The sequence below is a fragment of the Talpa occidentalis genome, unplaced genomic scaffold, assembly GCF_014898055.3.
Source record: "Talpa occidentalis isolate TD23 unplaced genomic scaffold, MPIMG_talOcc4v2.1 talOcc4.3, whole genome shotgun sequence".
Taxonomy (NCBI): Eukaryota; Metazoa; Chordata; class Mammalia; order Eulipotyphla; family Talpidae; genus Talpa; species Talpa occidentalis.
Genome location: NW_023603184.1, coordinates 1,270,247 through 1,295,235, shown reverse-complemented (window position 1 = coordinate 1,295,235; position 24,989 = coordinate 1,270,247). Strand labels below are relative to the sequence as shown.

At 43.6% G+C, this 24,989-nt stretch overlaps 2 protein-coding genes across 2 annotated transcripts; both read left to right on the top strand.

Annotated features, from left to right (window-relative positions):
• Positions 1–1,291: 1,291 nt before the first annotated feature.
• On the top strand, positions 1,292–2,227 carry LOC119254366 (olfactory receptor 9Q1-like). Its single transcript, XM_037521475.1, has one exon. It carries the CDS (start codon positions 1,292–1,294, stop codon positions 2,225–2,227), a length of 936 nt encoding a protein of 311 aa, XP_037377372.1.
• Positions 2,228–12,901: 10,674 nt separating this feature from the next.
• On the top strand, positions 12,902–13,846 carry LOC119254222 (olfactory receptor 9Q2). Its single transcript, XM_037521340.1, has one exon. The coding sequence runs from the start codon at positions 12,902–12,904 to the stop codon at positions 13,844–13,846; it is 945 nt and encodes a 314-aa protein (XP_037377237.1).
• Positions 13,847–24,989: the final 11,143 nt, after the last annotated feature.

Here is a 24,989-nt window from a genome sequence, read left to right as displayed (position 1 = left end):
CAGGGACTTCTCCTTTGCAACGTGCTCACACCTCATTTGATAACTTTATTCATTCCACAAGACATATTAAGCCCTGACCGTGTCCTGAGCACCAGGGCGCAGACGCGGACCAGGGAGACAGACTCAAAGAACACTTCTTTTTTAAAAATTTATTTAAAAATTAAAAAAGAATCATTTAATTAAAAAGTTATTATTGAAATACCATTATTTTGCATCCTTGCTAGTGTTTTGATGATGAGGATTTCCCCTCCCTCCCCCCAGGTTTGGCCCTCATTCCACCAAAGCACCCCTAGTCCACCATGGTCCATTACACTCTCCCTGCACCCCTTTTTCTCCTGTTTCACCCCTCTGCTCCCCCACCCCCCTGAATGCCTAAGATCAATGGTCTGTATTCAGGGCGAGTTTAAAGTTTTTCTTTGACCCTTTGTTTGGTTTGAGAGACACTTCTTGTAGAAAGTCTGATCTCAGTGAGGTTTGAAGGTGTGGGAGTCGGGCAGGAACATCTGCCGGGGAAACGATAGGTGTCTGGTGGACAGGGCAGGGATTTGAGGGGACATGGGGGGAGAATAGAGAAGTAGATGGAAATTCAATGTGATGGGAGGGTGTGCGACTGTTGGTGTGAGGAGCAAGACGTAAGCAAGGACAGGAGAACACAGGGGGAGGGCTCTGGAGCTCCCTCACCTGCAGGGTCTAGATCACACCCCAGCTGTGGTGGGCGCCATGCTGGATATTTAACAGGGGACTGAGTGTGATCAAGTGAAAGTCTGAGAAATGTCATTCTGGCCAGCGAGAGGGGCAAGAATTGGCAAGGAGCACGTCTGAAGGCAAGGAGAGCTGTTAATTCCACAATTGTTCTTTTGATCTGGGCAGAAGATGAGGATTTGAAGTAAGAAGGGAGCTGTGATCATGGAGAAAGGGACAGGACCCTGAGATGGGTATTTCTGGAGTCAGCAGGAGCCCACATGGAGCAGGAGGGAGATTTTGGTCAAGAGTGATTGTTGACTTGAGGGGGCTCACACAGTTAGTTAGCAGTAAAGGTGGCGAATTTTCTCCTGTTCTGAAAGCCTTTACCTGAATTGGCTTTCCAGACATACTGACAAGCCACTGAGGGGAGACTTCAGCTCCCTTGACGGTGGGCCCTGAGGCCCCCGATCTCTGAGCTCCCACACAGCACCTGCTCTCCTTTGTCCACACGTCTTGTCTGAAAGTGTGATCTAGAAACACAACTAAAGCCTCTTTGGAACCTCCTGACTTGATTCTCATCCTTCCCTTCTCAGGAACCACTGGCTTCATGGCCAAGAAGAACCTCACCTTAGTGACCGAATTTCTCCTGGTGGCCTTCACAGAGCATCCCGAACGGGCGCTCCCTCTCTTCTTCATGTTTCTCTTTATCTATCTCATCACCTTGCTGGGGAACCTGGGCATGATTATCCTTATCCGCCTGGACTGCCGGCTGCAGACCCCAATGTACTTCTTTCTGAGTCACCTCTCCTTCATGGACATCTGCTACTCGTCTGTCACTGTGCCCCAGATGATGGCTGTGCTGCTGGAGCGCGGCGTGGCTCTATCTTACACCCGCTGCGCGGCACAGTTCTTCCTCTTCACCTTCTTTGGCTCCATCGACTGCTACCTCCTGGCCCTCATGGCCTATGACCGCTATGTGGCCGTGGGTCAGCCCCTGCTCTATGTCTCCATCATGACTCAGAAGGTCCGTTTGGGTTTCGTGGCTGGGGCTTACGTGGCTGGTTTCTTCAGTGCCTTGGTGCGGACGGTCTCGGCTTTCTCTCTCACTTTCTGTGGCACCAATGAGATTGACTTTATTTTTTGTGACCTTCCTCCTCTTTTAAAGCTGACCTGTGGGGACAGCTATACCCAGGAAATGGTAATTATCGTGTTTGCCATTTTTGTTATTCCTGCCTGCATGGTGGTAATCTTGGTGTCCTACCTGTTTATCATCGTGGCCATTTTGAGGATCCCCTCAGCTGGGGGCCGGGCCAAGACCTTCTCCACCTGCGTCTCCCACCTCACTGCTGTATCGCTCTTCTTTGGCACTCTCATCTTCATGTACCTGAGGGATAACTCTGACCAGTCCTCACAGCAGGATCGAGTGGTGTCTGTGTTCTACACAACAGTGATCCCCATGCTGAACCCCCTCATCTACAGCCTGAGGAACAAGGAAGTGAAGGAGGCCCTGAGGAAAATCCTCAGCATAGCCAAGTTATCCTGACCATCTCCAGGCTTGTCAAACAACCTGAGCTGCCATGCCAGCCTTTTGGACTTTCTTTATAGCACTAATAGAATTTATAGTCTAAAGGAATATGTCATGGTCCAGGGTATAAAGAAGAACCAGAACTAGAACTTTAGTTCTAAGGAGAGAAAGGAAAAAAAGAAAGAGGATGCCCCCCAAAAATATTGGAATGAGAGCTCTAGCTCCCAGGATTAATGACAAAAGGATCAAAAGTTAAATCCTGGGCCTCCCTGGTGGCGCAAAGGGTTAAGCACTGCACTGTTAAGTGGTCCACAGCCTCTGCAGCATGAATTCGATCCCCAGCCAGCCAGAGAGAAACCTACATGGCACAGCAGACCTCTCCTGTTTTGCCTGCTGCTCCCCTTAGCAGTGTATTTAGGTCAGTCTGCCTGTTCTGTTCCCCGCTCTGTCTCTTATGAATCCTCTTATCCCCCTGCATCTCTGGCCTGTACCCCAGCTCTTGTATGCATAAATAAATAAATCTTTAAAAAAAAAAGAATAAAAAAATCACTGCAAATGTTTAAAAAAAAGAGTTAAATCCTAGGTGACTCAAATGTGGCACATCTCATAAGTCCATGGCTATAGAACATTGCAATTTTAGCAATATTTTCTAGAAAATATTTCCATCATAAAGAAATGTTGAAAATAATGAATAATGAACTCCCTGTGCTAAAGACCTAGATTCCGCAATTGCAAATACTTTTTAATAACTGCTTTATCCTACTCTCTCTCTCTCTCTCTCTCCAACCACCCATCTCCATCCATACATCCATCTACCCATCAACCTTCCTTATTTTCTGATGCATTTTAAAGTGAGTTGCAGCCAGCAGTATTAGTTCTCTCTGTTCCTATGCTCTTTAGAATTATATCGTCAATTAGGCTTCAATATTTAGGTTATATTTATTTTTAATGATTAAATTAAGGTAATAGTTTGATGGCCCATTTAATAAAACTGACTCTGTTCAAAGTATTCTTTAGTCTTTCGTAGTAGTTCCCAGGTATGCCTCACAGGTATGTCTAAAAATGCCTGTAGTGACAGCTCTATCCATTGCTGTCACCGCCGGAGATGTGCACTGTTCTTTCTTCTTTCCCACCCGATCCAGCTCTCACTGTCACATCATTTGCCTGAAAATCCCTTGCGTGAACTTGTGCTTCCCTTTGCCTATAATAATATCTGCAAATGTCTGCATCATACATGTCAGCTCTCTTGGTTCTGGTAGCTTTTGACCTTGAGAAGGCCTAGCACTGCTACATTCCCCAAAGGGTAGGAGGAGAAAGTCCTGGGTTGCCTGAGTACTCAGCCTGCTCCAAAGCCCTCACAGTGGGTTGGCTCTTGACTGTAGCTGCCTCCATTAAACTCAAGACACTAGAAGGGATAGCCCTGACCTACTCATCATTTTCTATTTTTTTTTTTAATCCTTATTCTTAGAAGTCCATTTTTCTTTTTCTTGCATTACCCAAAAACAAGATCACAGGTATAGGAGCAGGATAAACAGTCATAGGCAGGGAACAGAGGCTGGCATTATCTTACAAATAGAGATTGACTCCACACCCAGTCAGCCAAAAAGGCTGTGTCACATCTGGAGTTCTGGGAACAGGGTTTTAAATCTGAAGCAGCAGATAAAAGGAGGGTAGAAGATTCAGGATGAAGGTAGCCAAAGAATATTCAACTTAAGATCACTTACAGCAAAATAAAACATCTAATTCTTCAAAGACATTACATTTATTCTAGAAGGCAGGATGTTTTAGAATATATATATATATATATATATATATTATAATTTTGAAAGAAATATTTTTTTTTTTATAGAGGCATGCTTTTATTTATTTGTTTGCTGGTTTCTTTGTTTGTTTTGTTTATACATGCACTGGGTACAGTCAGAAGCGCGGGAGGGCGAGAGAATTCACCAGAGCCAGAGCGGGGAGCAGAGCAGGCAGAAGGACCGAAGTACACTGCTGAGGGGAGCAGCGGGCGGCAGGAGAGGTCTGCGCGCCATGTGGGACCCTCCTCTGGTGGCCGGGGAGCAGCCGGGGATCGAACCGGCGCCGCAGAGGCCTCGCGCAGCTTCGCAACCCAGCGCTCAACCGCTGCGCCACCGGGGAGGCCCTTGAAAGAAATATTTGATCTCTTTAATAGTGGGTTGTCTAAATACCAAATCAGGTAGAAAAATGAATATCTCCACCAAGGGGGATGATTAATAAATAGCTCCTGTGTCAACTATGTTGTGGATGGTGGGAAAAGTAAAGAAAGTAGTTAGAAAGCTTGGGTTAGTTATGAAGTTTCCTCCTTATCGAGAAAGACAATATGGTCTGTGTGAATAAGAGCGGAGTTGTTTGCCTTCTTAGAGAATCTGCCAGAAGACAGGAAGAACATGATTGAAAGGGACCCACTAACAGAGTCGCCAGGTCTAAAGAGAAAAGTGAATGCCTCTGATTTGGACTTCTGATTAAATTCTGGTTAAATGGACTTCTGATTAAATTCTGAGCAGGTAATTAAAGACTTGTGTTTGAGGAGAATGCAAACTGAAGCATCTGTGTGAACTGGTGGCCACTGAAGCCTCAGTCTTGGATAGAGGACTTGGTCCAGCCTGAACCTGGAGAGATCTCAGGGGGAGTTTGAAAAGTGCGCTCTTCCTATGGATGGAAGGGAGGGAACTTTTTAAATTAGAGAATCTTAAAGCATCGTTGTTAATAGCAAGAGCACCCAACCTGGTTGCAAATGGGTATTAGTATTTCCTTGCATCTTATTATACTTGGTGTTGAAATCATTCAAATAAAGCAAATTATGATTTTTTCCTGTCATTTTAATCCCTCCAAATCCTGGTTTAGTAGAAAATCTATACCTGATTGAAAATTTTTCAAAAATCTGATATTGGATCTACATGCTTAGGGAATATCAGGCTATCAGATCAGAAAACATCATTTACTGGAAGGTTTGGAATGTGGCTGTAATATCCCAAAGTGTTAGGGGGAAGTGATGTCCTGAGTTAATCCCATACAGGCTTTGTGGACTCCACCCCCACTCCAGACTAAAGCCATCAAGACTCTGGGAAAGACAAATCCCATCACCACCAAGGGAGGGTGGCTGGGACCTGAGGGCGGAGTTGGGCAGCCAGGTTGGATATAAAAAACCAAACACATGGGCCTTGGGCTCTCTGGCTCGTGATCGCTCGCCTCCTGGCTTCACCGCTCCTAGCTGGCGGCCAGCTCTCAGGGTGCCATTTTGGGATTCCTAATCGGCGGATCGGGTAGGACTCATTTAAAACTTTGTCTCCCACTTTTCTCCCAGAGCTGTACATTTCCTCATTTCCCCTTCCCTTTGTAAATAAACCTTTTATTAACCTTTCGCGTGTGCCTGCAGTAGAGCATTGATAAGTCCTTTTAAGCGCGCGGGTGAGGACCCACAGTCAGGCACCCCGTTTTGTATCGGGGTTGCTCTACAACAAAAGGAGGATGAATAAGCCTTCTGGAGAGATGATCTTGGATATCCAGCTCAACAAAGGGCTGGTGAGTATAAAACACTCTGCCTGGGACCATGGTCTCTATGGTAGCTTTATGAGACTCTCGCAACCTTTTGCCCCAGACCCCAAAGATTTTGGGGGCCCACTACTTGCTCCAGGAGGTGGGAGACCATGGTTCCAGCAATTTCCTTCTCCACAGCCTCTGGAGGACCTGACTCTGGCACTGGAGTTCTCTTTGGAGGAAACCACATGTTGGCAGGCACTTGAGGTGGTGGCGGGAGAGGGGCTGAGTGCCAGACGTGGTCCAGGCAGGCAACTGAAAACTGTGGTACAGGTGCCACGGTGAAGGAAGATGGAGTAGCCAGAGAGAAACTGGCTGTATTTTCATGGACCCCAGCAGAGCAGGCATAAAACTTACAGAAATCACCAAACAGTTGTCTTTCTAGTGCCATGTTGATGGCAACTAGACACGCAGGCAGGATATAAGCATGAACCTGGGCAGGCTGTAAGCACACGTGGGGAGTGCAGAGCTCCCCACATGTGGCCCCTCTGAGTCACTGCACAGTCACCACCTCTGTGGATTCCCCAAAGCACAGTGTGGTGGGAATTTCTCTGATTCTTCTTGGAAGGATGGAGAGACTATTCTTTTATGTTTCCAGAATAGCCTCCCCTCTCATCTGGGAAGAGCTCTTTTCTACTCTAACTATGGGATTCACATGAATACCTCCATCTCCCCGCAGATCTCAGCTTTCTGGTCTCTGGAGATTGGCCTGAGCACACACCTGACCAGCACCAGGCAAAGCAGGTGCCCCAGCCCATGGCCAGATGATGCCAGAGGACTTCCTTGGGATATTTTTAAACTTGGCAAGTAAACTCCATCTCCTTTGTAGTGGAAAATCTGGAACATATGTAAAGTGTGGACACAACCAGTGGCCATATTGTGAAAGAAGTAGGTGTAGGAAGAAAATAAAACTGATATTAAGTGGTGGTTATGGACAATAGAGAAGTTCCTGGTGTCGTGAGAGTTGTGGACCCAGTGTCCTGGGGTCTGGCTGCAGCCTCACCTGCCCTCACCAAGGTCTTGAGAATTTTGTATAATAATTCATGTAGGTATTCAAGTCAATGTCCCGTGCTGGGCTTCTGTCACTTGCAACTAAGAAGACCTCATTGAGAAACCCAGAGACTGTAAGTCATTTTCTTTCAAGGGTCTCACATGTAAAGTGAGGAGCTTTTGGATTCCTGAGTTCCTTCTGGCTCCATCATTCTGGGAAATTCAAGCTCTGATCAACCTTTGAGAAAACTTACAAAGGAAGCAGTGGAAGAGACTCGTCTCAGGCCCTCTTATACCTGAGAGGAATTGGGGTATAGGAAGGGCAAATATACACTTTTAAGAATTAGAACTGCCCCAAGGTGAATTCATTGAATTACCTGGTTATCTTTTGTTTGGGGGCCTCATTTGTATTTGAGACAAATAAGGGACCATAGGACAAGTGAGAGTTAATTAGTTTGACCTTAAAAAGTCATGGATTGGGAATCAAATGAATAGTATCCCTAGTTTGTGATCTCAGGCTTTTGCCTGTGAATTGGAAAATCTGAGTAATTTGACTCCTAATATTCTTTTAGTTTCAGTATCTGATGGGATACCTCTCTAAAAATTCTGGACTTCCACTATATGTGATGCAAGGGAAGGGATACCAGTAATGAACTTTTACAGCAGGATAAGTACTTACAAAGTACATTTATGGGCACTAGGTTGTTCTCACCTTGAATCATCTGGAGATCCCCACAAGTTTGGAAGGCAGAAGTAGGGATGGAGCCAGGGCAAGAGCTCGGGATATGTCCTACTTCCATCAAAAGCTGCCTCCTTCCTAGTGCCTCCTCCAGGCTGCAACTAATGACTTTGGCTACAAGGAACAAATCTCCTCTTAATGTAGTTCAAGGAAAGAGCCTTTTGGAAGAAGAGAGGGTAAACCCTGGCAATCAACTCAGTTTGAATTTTCTCCTTATCTAATCATCTGTGCTTAGAAAGGTGAGGCCATATGGGATCAAGGTGGGTGCTGAGTCTAGCTCTTCCTCATGCTGTGGAGAATACGTAGAAGGACAAAGAGTCAGGCCAAGTAACCCAAGGATTTTCTACCAGTCTGATCATTCTGCAGATGGTAGAACTCAGTCCCTCTCTCTCAGTCCCTTTCTTTCTAAAAGGTTAGAAAGAAAATACAGATGTAGAAGGAAGAACTCAAACATGGAGTCCAGCACGTCCTCATGAGGGTTTGCAATATAGTAGAAGAGTTGAGTGTGCATTCTGGGGTGGAATTCTTGGGTTCAAACCAAAGCTGTGCCCTTTACTTTGGGATTGTCAGTTACCTAATTGAACTCTGTGCTTTAATTTTCTAATCTCCTTAAAATAGAAATAATAGTATCTCTCTCATAAGAGTGTTGGGTGGATTAAATGAGCTAATACTTCTGTCTATCTATCTATCTATCTATCTATCTATCTATCTATCTATCTATCTATCTATCTATCTATCAATCCATCCATAGATCCATCCACCCATCTATCCATATTTCATCTATGTCATCTATCATCTTAGAAGAGTAATAATAAGTAGCATAGGGCCTCCCCTACTGGTGCAGGCAGTTGAGCGCCACGCTGTGAAGCTGTCCACAACCTCTGCAGCACCAGTTTGATCCCGGCCTGCTGGTGAGGGTCCCACATGGCACAGCAGACCTCTCCTGTTGCACCTGCTGCTCCCCTCAGCAGGGTATTTCAGTTAGTCTGCCTGTTCTGTTCCCTGCTCTGTCTCTGGTGAATCCTCTCACCCTCCTGCGCATCTGGTCTGTACCCTGGTTCTTGTATACAATAAATAAATAAATATTAAAAAAAAATAAGTAGCATAAGTGTCTTTGCTATTATTCTATTGAGTTTCCCTTTCACATTTTGACTTAGCTATCACCATGCACTGAACCTCTAAATCAGGAAACCAAAGTTATCAGATTTGTGGGTACTAACAAATCTTTAAATTTCTTTTGCTGTAGTTTTTATAGGTCCCAATACTCCCAATATATGAAATGTTGACCTTGACTCTGAAGTTCATTCTGTTTCCTTTCTGGAGCTTACCTCTTGGTGATGGAATCATCTTAATAATTTCTATTCTTTTCTTTCTTTTTAAATTTATTTTTTATATTAATTATTTATTTTTTTACATCATTGTTCATTTTTAAACAATATTTGCTTCCCCCCAACCCCTCAGGTGTAGTCCCCATAGAGTTTCCTTCACCAACACACCCGTGCACCATCACCTCAGTCCCCTGTGCTCCTCCCTCCCTCCCTCTGATCCCTCTCCCTCCTCCTCCCCTGCAGGATGCTTCTGATTTATAATTGTCCATTTTTGCTTTGTTGTGTTTTGTACTGTTATTATTATTTTTTTACGCTGATGTCTTATTTGGTTCCCCTATATTCCTGCTATAAGTGAAACCATCCGATATTTGTCTTGTTCCTTCTGGCTTATTTCACTGAGCATAATTCCTTCAAGTTCCATCCATGTTGCTTTGCACCCCAGTCAACTGATAAGGGACTGATCACAAAGATATATAAAGAAATCACACAACTCAACAAAAACAAAATAAACAATCCAGTCAAGACATGGGCAGAAGAACTTAAAAGACATTTCTCCAAAGAGGAAATGCAAATGGCCAGCAGGCATATTAATAATTTTTAATTTGATGATAGTTTCTTGAAGGTAGGTATCTGATGATCTGGTCTCGGTAGCTTGTTGCACCTGTGGGGGGTGGGGTGGGGTCTCTTGGTTATCAGGAAGAACCTGGGGTGGGGGAGGGGATTGTCCTTGAAACCACTTTACATCTGAAGGGGAAGTTTCTCTTAAAGAGCAAGAGGGTTAATAAAAATAATTTAATGACTTTGTTTACTGAATCCAAATGAATTCAGGAATCCTATGTTCCTACAAACACACACACATATTTGTTCCTACAAACACGCACTTGCGCGCGCGCGCGCGCGCGCGCGCACACACACACACACACACACACACACGGTTTTCTTATCTGCAGCTCTAGAGATCCATCTGGAAAGGTGTTGCTTTCCCCCAGGTCCCGTCCTAGTCCTTTCCCAGCAGTATTGACTACTGAGGGGAGCCAGACTGATGGAGACCTAAATGGACTCCTGACCTGAGTCCTCGGGAGATGCCCTTCTTGGAATAACTACTATCCTGCCGTTTGGCACTGCTGAACTGTTTTAGAGCCACACTGCCTTCCTCCTTCCCCAGGATCTCTGGTCTGCAGGATGCTAGTCATCTTCAATGAAGAAGTCCTATGGCCAAATATTTTGTGAAATGTTGGGTTAAAGCAAGTTGAAAAGGTTTATTCTTTTTTTATCTTTACCTTTATTACAGAATTAAAAAAATACACAAAATAGAGAAAATATCATAGTGTAAGAAATGTCAATAAATTCAAGACCATATAGCCCACACAACATGCTGATAGGCAAAATGACTTTCCACATGGAAGATCTAGTATGCAGTGATGTACAAACTTACCTCTTACCTGAACAGTATTTTCCTTCTGGACTATCTACCTGTTGGGGGTGGCCCCCAAACCTCACTGCATATTGTAAATACCTGTGGACTTAAGGAAATACTGATGACTGATTTAGTTGTTTAGGGGTGCAATCTGGGCCGTGGGAGTATAAAAGGTCCCAGGTGATTCAAAAGCTGAGAACCCTTGCTCTTTATTGTTTTCTGAGTAGACAGTCAACAGAGCATGACCTGGTTCCAGTCATTGTTTTGCGACCCGTGCAGCTGTGCAGAGGCCCACTATGGGAGCTCTGCCTTCCATTTCCCGTGAGAAAGGACGATGCTGGTGGGACTTTGGAAAAATAATGCTCCCCAAGAACACACCTTTATTATTTGACTTTCACTTATGGCACAGTCACAGAGGGTCAAGCAGGCCAGTGCTCCTGAGAACATCTCCCAAAGCCCCAGTTCTACAACTGATCCTTGGAGATTAGGTGTCTCAAACCCACTGAGGGTGCCCTCTGGCAAATGCAGTGCATCGGAACTGATGGAGGTGGCTCTGTAAATAAATTCACTCTAATGTAAAATGAAGTTTGAGAACCAGTCCTCAGGAGGAGAGGTTGGTCACCAGGCAGAATTTCTCGGCTTTCCTGGTGACATCTGCTCATGACCTGCTCACACTTGCTTCTCCCACCTTGACATGCTCACACTTGCTTCTCCCACCTTTCATCTCGGGGTGCCCCATCATCATCATTCTGTTTCTACCAAATGGTGACCATTCCCAGCCACCAGTTACAACTTGCTTTGCTGATGGGGAGCAAAAGCTGGTGCTTGCAAAACACCCTTCTTTTGGAATCAGATCCCAAAAGGTCTCTTTATTCCCCAAAGGATAGACTCCTACCATGTGAAGGCAAGGGAAATCAGGGAAATTCCCACTGTACCTGTCAGTGTAGGGCAATATTGTGCAAAACCCTTGATAAAATCTCTACTGAGATAGAAGAAGCCTTCAAAATGCATTCCTTTTGGTACAAGGCAGGAATAGCATGAGTTTAGGGGCCAGATCCTGCTGAGAGATGGTAGGGCGTGGGCCGGGGTTTTGGGAATTCATAATTAATGATAAATTTTCAAAGATGCTAAATGACTTGTTTGGAAGTTACATGAAGATAAATTACCTTTCCCTGGAGACACACCTCAGGAGCCAATTAGTGTGATGCTGGGCTGGTGGATACAAGAGGCACCATCAGCTCAATCCAAAGTTCAGAGAGAGAGGCTGGTCCCCTACCCTTGCTGTTCTGTTCTGCAAAATATCCTGGGAAGCTCTAGTGTCAGGGTATTGTTCTGTCAAGAGGAGAGGAAAGTTACAGACTCTATATAGTGAGAACAAGACCTAGAGGTTTTGGAAGCCACATCATCTCAACCAGGTACTGTGATTACTGACTCACACTGTGTTGTTGTTTATTAAAAGGGAACAAAGATATTGTAATTGAAGTCCAGAGAGGAAAAGTGACTCTTCTGGGTCGCACATCTAGTGTGGGCAAACTAGAACCCAGGTCTCTTGGGGACTGGCAGAGGAAGCACTACAACGAAGGAAGGCACTAGCAAAGTGGAATTCAGGTGAGGATGGTTCATGTCCAGCTCATGGCTTCCAGATCTAATTTCTGTTCTTTGTTATTTTCCCTAATGGCTTAGCTTAGTATTAGCCTGACTGTTGGTGCATCCAGTAATGAAACATCATCAAAGCCCTCCTCTGTAGCCTGTTCTAGAACTCTATTAAGGACCCAAATCCATTAACCCAGATTCCCCCATCAGTTCTTAGACAATACCAGATTGCAGAAATATTTCTGCTCTCGGATGCTGTTTATTTTCAAACCACTGCTTTAATGGGGGACTGTGAGACAACCAAAGCATGTTTTTGGAGCTTTGTTAGGTGCTAAAAGGAGCTTATGTTTGTTCTTATGATTCCAAGGTTAATGCTAGTACTTACCAAAAACAAAAGCCAAACAACGAAACCTTAATAAGCAGGCAGCTGTAATTAGGATAACAGCTGCTTGTTAAACATGTCTGTTGTTGGACTGAAATAGAAATATTTCTACAAGCAAAGTCCATTGCTGACTGCTAATGGCTTTTTTTTTCCTGTTCACGCTCTTTTGTTCACAGAATATAAATTTTCCTTTCTTAAAACCTTTATGTATACTTTGAAATATCAACCATATACATATGTGGGGTGTGTTTAGCTTTCCAATGCACTCTTGCAGCTGTTTTAATCTATGCATTAACCTTATCTCATCAGCAGGGCAGATATTATGATCCCCTTTTGGCAGAAGAGGAAATTGAGGTCCAGAGAGGTTAAGTGCCTTGTGTAAGATCAAACAGCTAATTGGGGACAGAGTTGCAAATACGGGAGCTGACTTTTAAGTCAGAGAATCACTTGCTCCCCCTTCTTAGCCTAATCAAAGCATTCATCACTTTTTAGCTCATATTACAGGGAACACCACAGTTGCCTTTTTACACATTAGACAGCAAAGCTTGTCGAAGTCAGTGCCCACATATCAGATGCTCAGTTTAAAAGCTTTATGACTCTAAATGACCTGAACTGGTCTTCAGGGCCGCCCCCACCTGACGCTCTGGTTTCAGCCCTCACAGGTAAACCATCAACCCAATGGATGGCAGGGAAGAATTATACCACAGTGACAGAGTTCTTCCTGATTGCTTTCACTGAACATCCGGAGTGGGGGCTCCCCCTATTCCTGGTGTTTTTGAGTTTCTACCTCTTCACCCTGCTGGGGAACGCAGTGATGATCGTCCTGATCCGCAAAGATCGCCGGCTCCACACCCCGATGTACTTCTTCCTTAGCCACCTGGCCTTCGTGGACATCTGCTACTCCTCCGTCATCGTCCCCCAGCTGCTGGCCGTGCTGTGGGAACACGGCTCGGTCATCTCGCTAGCTCGCTGCTCAGCACAGTTCTTCCTCTTCACCTTCTTTGCTTCCATCGACTGCTACCTGCTGGCCATCATGGCCTACGACCGCTACGTGGCCGTCTGCCAGCCCCTGCTCTATGTCACCATCATGACGGAGAAGGCGCGCTCGGGCTTAGTGGCCGGGGCGTACGTGGCTGGCTTCTCCAGTGCCTTTGTCCGGACGGTCACCGCCTTCACACTCTCCTTCTGCGGAAACAGTGAGATCAACTTCATTTTCTGCGACCTCCCCCCGCTGTTGAAACTCACGTGTGGGGACAGCTACACGCAGGAGGTGGTGATTATTGTGTTTGCCCTCTTTGTCATGCCCTTGTGCATCGTGGTGATCTTGGTGTCCTACCTGTTCATCATCGTGGCCATCCTGCAGATCCGCTCTGCGGGGGGCCGGGCCAAGACCTTCTCCACCTGCGCCTCCCACCTCACGGCGGTGGCCCTCTTCTTTGGTACACTCGTCTTCATGTACCTGAGAGACAACTCGGGCCAGTCCTCAGAGGAAGATCGTGTGGTGTCGGTGCTCTACACCGTGGTGACCCCGATGCTGAACCCCCTTATCTACAGCCTGAGGAATAAGGAGGTAAAAGAGGCTGTTAGGAAAGCCCTGAGCAGGCCAAAGACTTCTTTGAGGACTTAGCTTGTCAGCTGTGTCCCCCTCCAAGTCCCTGTCCCTTCTGTCCTTTGTCACACATCACCAGCTGTAGGAGACTTTCCCCAACAACTTTACCCCAAATTGCAGCTCCCTCCCATCTCCACGTTCTGACTTATTACTCTGTGTACTGCTTGTCACCGTATGACGTACTGTGCATTTTACATATTTGATATTTTCTAAATCTCAGAACTAAAAAGTAAACCACAGGCGAGTAAGCATTTTTATCCCTGAGATTCCTTTCCGTCTGCCTGTTGCCTTGGGGAGCAGCACGCACCTTCAAGCCTCTCAGTCAACATTTGTTCAGTGAATCCCAGATTCTAGTGTCTGCCTTCCAATTCCAGCGTCAGTCCCCAGGCCCCTTCCCTGCCAAGCGGGGTTACCTGCTTTACAAGACTGTTTTTGAGGAGCCAGCGCGTGAGTGGGCAGGACCACATTTGTCTTTTTCACTCCTATCTGTTGACTGTAACGCGTTGTCTGGCACAGCAAATTCTTGGTGAATGAAGCAAACATGTTTGGAAAATCAAAAAGCAGCTACTGTTTTGGTCCAGAGATTTTCTAGTTCTCATCATTTGTTCTTTCATTGTTTGCCTTTCCCCCTTGTGGCTTTTAAATAATAGTAAGAGTAATAAATAATAATAACAAGAGTAGATGAATAGCAACTAATATTGAGTAGGCGTCATCACCGTCCAGAAACTGTGCTCTTGCCCGAGGAATTACTGGATGTAATTCTCACAACTGCACGCGGCATGTCCTATTATTAGGCCTGCTTGAGTGGTGGAGGGCGCACCTGGGACTTGGAGAGAGTGAATGATTTTCCCAAGGTCAGCAAGTAAGTGGTAGAAGGAGCTTGCGCCAAGCCCGACCCCGAGCTGTGTGTCGCCCACACGGTCCCTGAGACAGCTATTGCCACGTCCATGCAGTCTCTCAACCAGGAATTTACTGCTATTGCACTTTTCTTTTTCCATTTACCTCACGAAGAGATGAAAGTCCAAGCCGCTGAGCTGGGGTGCAGTCCACAACATTCGTTTCCTAACCCTCAAGTGCCCACACTGTGGGGCGTGGCTCCTTGCCGGGCGCGCAGAGAGCTGTGTGTGAGAAAACGGTGCATGGGCATTAAGTACACGGCACCTTCTGAGCCTAGAAACTCACTTTAGGGACATGCGACAAACTTTTAGAGATGAGCTGGGTGGACATGGATGTCTTTAGGAAAAGACGAAACAAATGACAATGGTGGTCAAAGGATTGGGGTTCACACATGAACCTTTGTATTTTTGCACAAATCATTTAAAAACTGCAGAGAGGGGTCAATCACGTCCACAGAGAGCATCTTGGGGGGTCATTTTCAAACTTCTCTGACAGTGGCCTACTGTCGCAGGTGGGGGAGGCATCTGTTATGCAGAACGTGCTCAGCTTTTGACCCCCCAAGTGCCCAGTCTGTGACTTCTTAGCTGTGTCTGGCTGCAGATGGGTCTGGACTTTCCAGCCTGCTTTCTCCACTGTGAGTAAAACTGCTCACGAGTGTCCACTCGGGACAGGCTTTCATGCACCTCACGCATTTGCACAGCAACTTGGCGCGTGCGGAAAGTGGGCAGGTGCTAAGCAAGGGTCTGTGACACCGAGTAGTGTTATTCACCAGCTCCACTGAGCATGGGCAGGTGCGGGACCCCCACCTGATTTGTGAGCCCCTTCATTTCATGTCTGTGCCCAGATTGGATCTGGACACCTGCAGAAGTGGAGCGCTCACTAATACTTGAAAAAGAAAAGCTATCTTTTTCGTTTTTTTGAATTGAGTTTACATTGGTTTACAACACTGTGTATGATTTAGGGTTATAGATTCACAATTCTTCAGATTAAATTACCACCCCACACCCATCCCAAAGCACCCATAGTCTTCAGCCGTAGTCCATGAAATCTCCTCCCACTTTTCTCTACACCTCTCTCCCCATTCTATGGCCTCAATTCTGCAATCAGATTTCTGGGATTTGTCTTGTTTAGTTTTCTTTGTTCCTTTATTTTGTTTCTATGTATTCCATGTATGAGTGACACTATCCAGTTTTTATCTTTCTCCTGACTTATTTTGCTTTGCAGCATCCCTTCCAGGTCTATACATGTTGAAGGTGGCAAGATTTCATTTTTTGAAACAATAGCTGAATAGCATTCAACTGTGAATATACCACAGCTTCTTAATCCACTCCTCTGTCCTTGGGCACTTGGGTTCTGTCTGTAACTTGCCTATTGTAAATAGTGCTGCAGTGAACATAGGTGTGCATATACTCCTTTGCATTAGCATATTTCAGGTAGATACCTAGGAGTGGCATTCCCGGGTCATGTGACCCATATCAAGAAAATTAAAAGCAACAGGTGCTGGTGAAGGTGTGGAGAAAAAGGACCCCTTGTCCACTGTTGGTGGGAATGTACACTGACCCAGTCTTTATGGAAAACAGTATGGCGGGTTCTCAAAATATTAAAACAATTTTTTTTAAAATATAACTCTTAAGCTAATGCACACTTAGTACAGGCAAGGCACTGTGCTGAAAGCTTTACATGAATCATTTATTTTAGTCCTTCTAACAACTTTAATGGAAAGCAATTATTTTTTATTGACCTCATTTAGGAAAAGGGAAAACTAAGACTCAGCGCATGTGCTCTGCCCAATGTCACAGCAAGAGAGTGACAGGCCAGAGTGGATCTCAATCAAGTCTCCCTTAGTTCTAAGTGTGCACCTCACGGCGTGTGCTCCCAAGTAAGTGTCTTAGTGAGAGACGCCCTATGCATTCCCCCTCTATTTTGCAGGTGCCAATTCTTGGCTGCAATATCCCTCAGGGAAGTCTGGGTCAGGCGGGCACATCTTTTTTTTTTTTTTTTTTTTTTTTTTTTATAAATTTTATTGTTATATTCCCCATACAATTGCCGCCCCCCATTCTGACCCCAATCCCTCCCCTCCCGCCCCCGCCCCCCTAAAAGTGTCTCTGGTTCATAGTTTTTTGTTGATTTTGATTTTCACTTTCTTATAGTTTTTCATTTTCCTGGTCCCTTATTTAAGTTTTCTAGATTCCTGCTATGAGTGAGACCATCCGGTATTTTTCTTTTTCTTTTTGGCTTATTTCGCTGAGCATGATCCCTTCCAGCGCCATCCATGTTGCAGCAAATTGCATGTGTTTATCTTTTTTGAATGCTGAGTAATATTCCATGGTATATATGTACCACATCTTCTTGATCCAGTCATCTATTTTTGGGCATTTGGGTTGTTTCCAAAGCTTAGCTATTGTAAACAGTGCTGCTATAAACATAGGGGTGCAGGTGTTCTTTGGAATTGATGTTTCTGTGTCCTTTGGGTAAATACCTAGGAGTGGAATTGCTGGGTCATATGGAAGCTCTATGTTTAGTAGGTCCAGAAATCTCCACACAGCTTTCCACAGTGGTTGGACCAGTTTGCACTCCCACCAACAGTGCAGAAGAGTTCCTTTTTCTCCACACCCTCGCCAACATTTGTTGTTGCTAGTTTTTTTAATATGTGCCATTCTCACTGGTGTAAGATGGTATCTCATGGTAGTTTTGATTTGCATTTCCCTGATGACAAGTGATGTTGAACATTTTTTCATATGCCTGTTGGCCATTTGCATTTCCTCTTCAGAGAAGTTTCTTTTAAGCTCTTCTGCCCATTTTTGACTGGATTATTTTCTTTGTTGTTGTTGAGTCTCATCAGCTCTTTGCAGATTTTTGTGATCAGTCCTTTATCATTAGTGTTGGGTGCAAAAATGTTCTCCAGTTGGTGGGGTTTCTCTTTGTTTTTGTTATTGTCTCTTTTGCTGTGCAAAAGCTCTTTAATTTGATATAGTCCCAGCTGTTTATCTTTGCCTTCACTATCACTGCTTTGGGTGATGTGTCTGTAAAGATGTCTTTGATGTGCAAATCACGTAGTGTTTCGCCTATATTTCCTTCTATATATTTTATGGTTTCAGGTCTTATGTCTAGTTCTTTAATCCATTTTGAGTTGATTTTTGTGTATGGTGTGAGGTGGTGGTCAAGCTTCATTCTTTTGCATGTAGCGACCCAGTTTTCCCAGCACCATTTATTGAACAAACTTTCTTTGCTCCAATGCATAGTCTTTGCTCCTTTGTCAAAGATTAGTTGACCATAAATCTGTGGGTTTATTTCTGGATTTTCTATTCGATTCCATTGGTCTGTATGTCTGTTCTTGTTCCAATACCATGCAGTTTTGATGATTATGGCTTTGTAGTATAGTTTGAAGTCTGGGAGTCTGATGCCTCCATTCCCTTCTTTTTTTTTCAGGAGAGCTTTGGCTATTCGGGGTTTTTTGTGATTCCATATGAATTTCATCAATAATTTTTCTATTTCTTTGAAGAATGACATTGAAATTTTGATTGGAATAGCATTGAATCTGTATATTGCTTTTGGAAGGATGGCCATTTTAATAATGTTTATTCTTCCAATCCATGAGCAGGGGATGTCTCTCCATTTCTTTGTGTCTTCTTCTATTTCTTTTAACAGTGTTTTATAGTTTTCTTTGTATAGGTCCTTTACCTCTTTTGTTAGATTTATTCCCAAATATTTGATTTTTTTTGTTTCAATAACAAAAGGGATGGTCTTTTCGATTTCTTCTTCTTCAGATTTATTGTTTGTGTATAGGAAGGCTACTGACTTTTGCGTGTTGATTTTGTATCCTGCCACTTTACTGAACTGATTGATGAGTTGAATTAGCTTTTCTGTGGAGTTTTTGGGGTTCTCTATGTATAATATCATATCGTCTGCAAATAGTGATAGTTTGACTTCTTCTTTTCCTATTTGGATTCCTTGGATGTCTTTCTCTTGTCTTATTGCCCTGGCTAGGACTTCCAGTATTATATTGAAAAGCAATGGTGAGAGTGGACATCCTTGTCTTGTTCCAGATCTTAATGGAATTGCTTTCAGCTTTTCACCATTGAGAATGATACTGGCTGTTGGCTTGTCATAGATGGCCTTTATGATGTTGAGGTATGTTCCTTGTATCCCAAGAACTTCAAGGGCTTTTATCATGAATGGGTGTTGCACTTTGTCGAAAGCTTTCTCAGCATCTATTGATATTATCATATGGTTTTTATATTTCTTTTTGTTGATGTGTTGGATAACGTTGATTGATTTTCGGATGTTAAACCATCCTTGTGCCCCTGGAATGAATCCAACTTGGTCGTGGTGAATTATCTTATGGATACATTGTTGGATTCTGATAGCTAAAATTTTATTGAGGATTTTTGCATCAGTGTTCATTAGGGAGATTGGCCTGTAGTTTTCCTTTTTTGTGTTGTCCTTGTTCGGTTTTGGTATTAGTGTAATGTTGGCTTCATAGAACGTGTTTGGTATTGTCCCTTCCTTCTCAATTTTTTGGAAGAGTTTGTGAAGGATAGGCACTAATTCATCTCTGAATGTTTGGTAGAATTCATTTGTAAATCCATCAGGTCCTGGGCTTTTGTTTTTGGGGAGGTTTTTGATTACCATTTCAATTTCGCTAATTGTAATTGGTCTGTTTAGGTGTTCTATTTCTTCTTTATCTAGCTTTGGGTGATTGTAGAGTTGTAGGAATTTGTCCATCTCCTCTAGATTGTTAAACTTGTTTCCATATAACTGTTCATAGTAGTTACTGATTATTCTTTTGATTTCTGCTGTGTCCGTTGTGATTTCTCCTCTTTCATTGATGATCCTGTTTATTTGTGCTTTCTCCCTTTTTTCCTTTGTGAGCCTGGCTAGGGGTTTGTCTATTTTATTGATTTTTTCAAAGAACCAGCTCTTGGTTTCATTGATCTTTTGGATTGTTTTTTTAGTTTCAATTTCATTTATTTCTGCTTTGGTTTTTATTATTTCTTTTCTTCTACTGGTTTTGGGGTTTTCTTGTTGTTCTTTTTCTAGATCTTTGAGCTTCGAGATTAGGTTGTTTCTTTGCGTTCTTTCTTGTTTCTTGATGTGAGCTTCTATTGCTATATATTTTCCTCTTATTACTGCTTTTGCTGCATCCCATACATTTAGGATATTGGTGTCCTCCTTGTCGTTCAATTCAAAAAATTTTTTAATTTCTTCTTTGATCTCCTCATTAGTCCAATGGTCTTCCAGTAGTGTGGTTTTTAATCTCCATGAGGTAGGAAAGTTCCTTGCCTTCTTTTTATGGTTTATTTCTAGTTTGATGCCTTCATGGTCAGAAAAGATGGTTGATATGATTTCAATCTTGGTGTATCTGTTGATGTTTGTCTTGTGCCCCAGTATGTGATCGATCCTGGAGAATGATCCGTGTGCGCTTGAGAAAAATGTGTACTCCGTTTTTTTGGGGTTTAGTGTTCTATAGATGTCTGTTAAGCCCAATTGCTCTAGGTCTTTATTTAGAGCTTTGGTTTCTTTACTTATTTTTTGTCTTGTTGATCTATCCATTGTTGATAGTGGTGTGTTGAAGTCTCCCACTACGTATGTGTTTTCTCTGATGTCTGTTTTCAGAGAGGACAACAGTTGTCTGATATATTTTGGTGCTCCTTCGTTTGGTGAGTATATGTTAATGAGTGTTATTTCTTCTTGAAGTATTGTCCCCTTGATCATAATGTAGTGACCATTGGGGTCTCTTTTTATCTTTTTGAGTTTGAAATCTGTTTTATCTGATATAAGTATAGCTGTTCCTGCTTTCTTTTTTGGTCCATTTGCTTGTAGGATTGTTTTCCATCCTTTAACTTTGAGCCTATTTTTATCTTTTGTAGCTAAATGTGTTTCCTGGAGACAGCAAAAGGTTGGGTTTTGTTTCTTAATCCAGGCTGCAACTCTGTGTCTTTTTATTGAAGAGTTTAGTCCATTTACATTTAGAGTTAATATTGATATGTTAACATCTGTATTTGCCATTGTGTTTGTCTTTCCTTTGATTTTATTTATTTATTCTTTTAATAACTTTTTTTTTTTTTTTTGGCCTTCTTTCATTGTTATTCGTCGCTCTGAGGTTCTGGCTTTAGAACTCCTTGTAGTATTTTTTGGAGTGGGGGTTTAGTTGCAATGAAATTCCGGAGTTTCTGTTTGTCTGGGAAGGTCCATATTCTTTCTTCAAAGAGGAAGGAGAGCTTTGCGGGATAGAGTATTCTTGGTTGGCATCTGTTTTCTTGGAGTCTGTTGACTATGTCCCTCCACTCTCTCCTTGCCCGTAGTGTTTCTTCGGAGAAGTCTGATGTCAGCCTGATTGGTTTTCCTTTGAATGTTATCTGTTTCTTCCCTCTTGCCAGCTTCATTATTTTTTCCTTGTCCTGGATTCTTGGGAGCTTTACTATTATGTGTCTTGCTGTATTTTTCCTTTCGTCGTGGAAGTTTGGTGTTCTTCTTGCTTCTTGTATATCAATTTTCAGCTCCTTCTTCACATTTGGGAAGTTCTCTTCAATTATCTCTTTGAATATTTTCTCTGTTCCTACATCTCTCTCCTCTCCTTCTGGTATTCCTATAACTCTTATATTTCCTTTCCTCATGGAGTCCGATAGTTCCCGAAGTCTTTCTTCGTTCTTTTTCCTTCGTACTTCTCTTTCCTTCTCTGTTTTGGTTCTTTTTATTTCTGTGTCTTCAAGATTACTTATTCGTTCTTCCATTTCATCTATTCTGCTTTCATTGCTTTTCCCAGAATTCTTTAGTTCTTCCATTAATTCTTTGATCTCCTGCATTTCTTTTACTTCCCTCTTTAGGGACTCAATTTCTTTCTTCTGACCATTCTTTTCCCTCTCTAGGGACTCAATTGCATTCTTCTGATCGTTGATTATTTTTCCCTTATCATTGTTTTCCTTTATGACTTCTGTCAGTTTTTTAATCACGGCAATTTTAAATTCTCTTTCTGGAAGGCTCAGAAATTCTTCCAAGTTATTGTCGTTGCAATCTGGGGGCTGGCTTTCTTTTTGTGGTGTGCTTTTTCTCTGGAGAGTTGCTAGGTTGCGTGTGGTTCTTCTCCTCCCTACTGTCTGTTTTCTAATTTGCCGTATGCGTTGGGACACTGTGTTGTTGGGACTTGCCGGCATCTTGGGTGGGCTTCTCTGTTCCCCTCTGGTTCTTCCAGGAGTCATCTGTCAGTTTCAAGCAGCCTTTACTGGAGAAAGGTCCCTGTTCTAAAATGCCGATGTGGGGACACACTCCCCTGTGCGCCTGGTCTGCCCCGGCGGTGGGTTCCTGCTCCCCTCTGGGCTTGGACTGCAGGCCAGAGGGGGTCTGGCGTGGGCGAACTTCCCCCGCTCACCTCTGGCTCCTGAGGAAGCCTTCTGCAGGTAGTCTTTACTGAAGAAATGTCCCTGTTCTAAAATGGTGATGTGGGACACACTCCCTGCGCTTCTGGTCTCAGGCACACTATTCTGCGCGCCTGGTCTGCCCCGGCTGTGGGTGCTCGCTCTCCCTGTGGGCTCAGACTACTTGTTCAGAAGGGGCCCGGTGTGGGCTAACTCCCCAGCTGGCCACTAGCTCCTTCAGTAGCCTGTGCTGGGGTCAAGTCGCTAGGTGGCACCAGAGATCTCTCCTAGAGCCCTTGGGGAGCTGATTTTCCACCCCGTGGGACAGGGAGCAGAGCGGGGATGGTAGGGTACACCTCAACGGCTTTGGGGTTCTGTGTCTGCCTTGTGCCCCACCGTCGTGGGGAACCCACGCCCCTAATTTCGTGCCCCGGGTCTCAGTTCCAAAGCCCTCAGTTCCAGGACGCGGGCTGTAGCCCAGATCAGTGGCGCGGGAATGGCGCCTTTTGAATCCCGCTCCCCTGCCTGGGCGCCTTGTTCCCAGGCGGGCACATCTTATAACCTGACATAAATGTGAAGTTCATGGAATTCATTTTTGTATTCTTATAGGTCCATGAGGAGGAGCTGGGGGAATTTTAACTCCCTCAGAGGGAGCAGAACTGTCACCATCTAAGGCTCTGCCAGAGCGCCTCTTGGATCAGAGCTTCTGCCAATAAATCTCAATAGTTCATCAGTGTGGTGCTTCCCAGTAGTCACTGGCCTATCAATAGTATTCACATCTTTTTCAATCTTTGGTGATCACTAAGATATCAATATTCCTTTCCAAACATGGATCATTGTTATTTCTCACCATTTAATAGTATTGTGTACACACACACATCATATATAATTCATTATTTTTCTCTGTCTGTGCATCTATGTATCTATCATCATCATCTATCTACCTCCACCATCATCTATCATCTACCTGTTACCTATCCCTCCACCCAGCTATCCTCATCCATCACCTGTCTATCTATCTATCTGCCTGTCTCTCATCTATCTATGATGTTACTCAAAGGATTTATCTGGGGTCCCTTTCCTAAGACTTTTTAAAAACAGCTTTATTGAGTTGTCATTGACGTGCAATAAGTGGCACATATTTGAAGCGTGCACTTTGGTGAGTTTTGACACGAATACTCCATGAAACCATCACCATAATCAAGACGGACATCCCAAGACAATCAAGAACACAGACGTTATTCCCACAAATCATCATTTACCAGCTGTTCTTTCTCCCATGAGTTCCTTCCACCACGCCCCTCTTCACACCCCAGGCTTTTTGTCACCCAGAATCTCTTTTAACACTCTACATTAGTTTGGATTTCTTAGAACTTTATATAAATTTGATGCAATGGAACCATGCTTGACTTCCTTCACTGAACATACTTATCTTGACATTTACTAATACTGTTCCGGGTACCAATATTTGCTTCCTTTTTGTTACTGGGCATCATTCCATTGTACGGGTCTGTAAAAGTTTGTTTTGCATTCCCTTGTTGATGTGCATTTTGACTATTTCTAGTTTTGACTATTTTTTAAAATTAAAGTAATGCTGGTTTACAACAGGTGATGTTACTGCACCACACCTACCACCAAGATGCCCACAGTCCTCCACCACAGTCCATGCGCTCCCTCCCCAATTTCCTCTCTTCCCCCAGTTTTTGACTATTATTTTCTTGCATAGAAGAACAGGGGTCTAGGCCAGAGGTGCAGGGGGTCAGAGGACAGAGTGGGGAGCAGAACAGGTGGATCCACTGAAATATACTGCTGAGGGGAGCAGCGGGCAAGACAGGAGAGGTCTGCTGCGCCATGTGGGTATCTCCCTGGCCAGGGATTGAACTTAGACCTTTGTGGTGATAGTGCTGAGACTTAATCCCTAGGCCACCGGGAAGGCCCAGTTTTTGACTATTTTAAATAAAGTTGTTACAAACACTCATAAAATGTCTTTGTATGGGTATATACTTTTCATCTCTCAGGTAAATATCTAAGGGTAGAAAGGTTGGATCATATGGTAGGTCTGTGATTAATATTTATTTTCTTATAGATCATTAGATCATTGTTAATTTTTGTAGTATTTGCTTTTTCCCCTAAGGGGTGGTCCTCATAGTTCTCTCACTTCATGATCCATTACCACAGTCCCTTGTGCCCTTCCCTCCCTGTTTTGACCCCCCCCCTCTCTCTCTTGCTGTTAATAACTTTTCAAGAAAGTATCAAACTGCTTTTCAAAGTGGCTGTATCAGAACTTTCTACTCAAGAGTGCTTGGGATTCCAGATGCTTTCCATCCTCCCAGCACTTGGCATGGCCAGGATTTTTAATGCTGGGATTCTAGAAGGTATGTAGTGGTACCACATTGGGATTTTAGTTTGCTTTCTCTCGAGGATGCTTTCATCTTTCAATGTGCTCAATACCTTTTGCACATCTTCTTTGGTGAGATGTCTGTTCAAATCTTTTGCCCATTTTTAAGTTAGCATGTTGTTGTCTTGTGATTGATATATGAGAGCTCTTTGTATTTGGGATATGAGACCTGGATAGGAGATCTATGCTTTCCTAAGATTTTCTTTCCATTTCTTTTTTTTTTTTTTCTTTCCATGGACTCAAAACCTCCATAAAAATAATTTCTCAATTAAAAAGAAAACATTCTTTTAATGTCTATGGTATACATTTTACATATAGGTCCATGTAGGTTTTGGTAGAGGACTTTAAATTTAGCCTGAGTGCATAGGAAATCAGTGGACGGTTGACAGAGGTAAATTAAAAGATTATTCTGTTTGTGGGCAAAGAATAGAATATAGGGATGAAGAATTGCTTTCTGGTGCCTTTCAAAGAGTAAGCACTTAATTCTGATGAAGTCCCATTTATCAATTGT

Bases quoted from the DNA above. Each gene is read 5' to 3' on its own strand.
- LOC119254366 (XM_037521475.1), top strand. From the start codon at position 1,292: ATGGCCAAGAAGAACCTCACCTTAGTGACCGAATTTCTCCTGGTGGCC.
- LOC119254222 (XM_037521340.1), top strand. From the start codon at position 12,902: ATGGCAGGGAAGAATTATACCACAGTGACAGAGTTCTTCCTGATTGCT.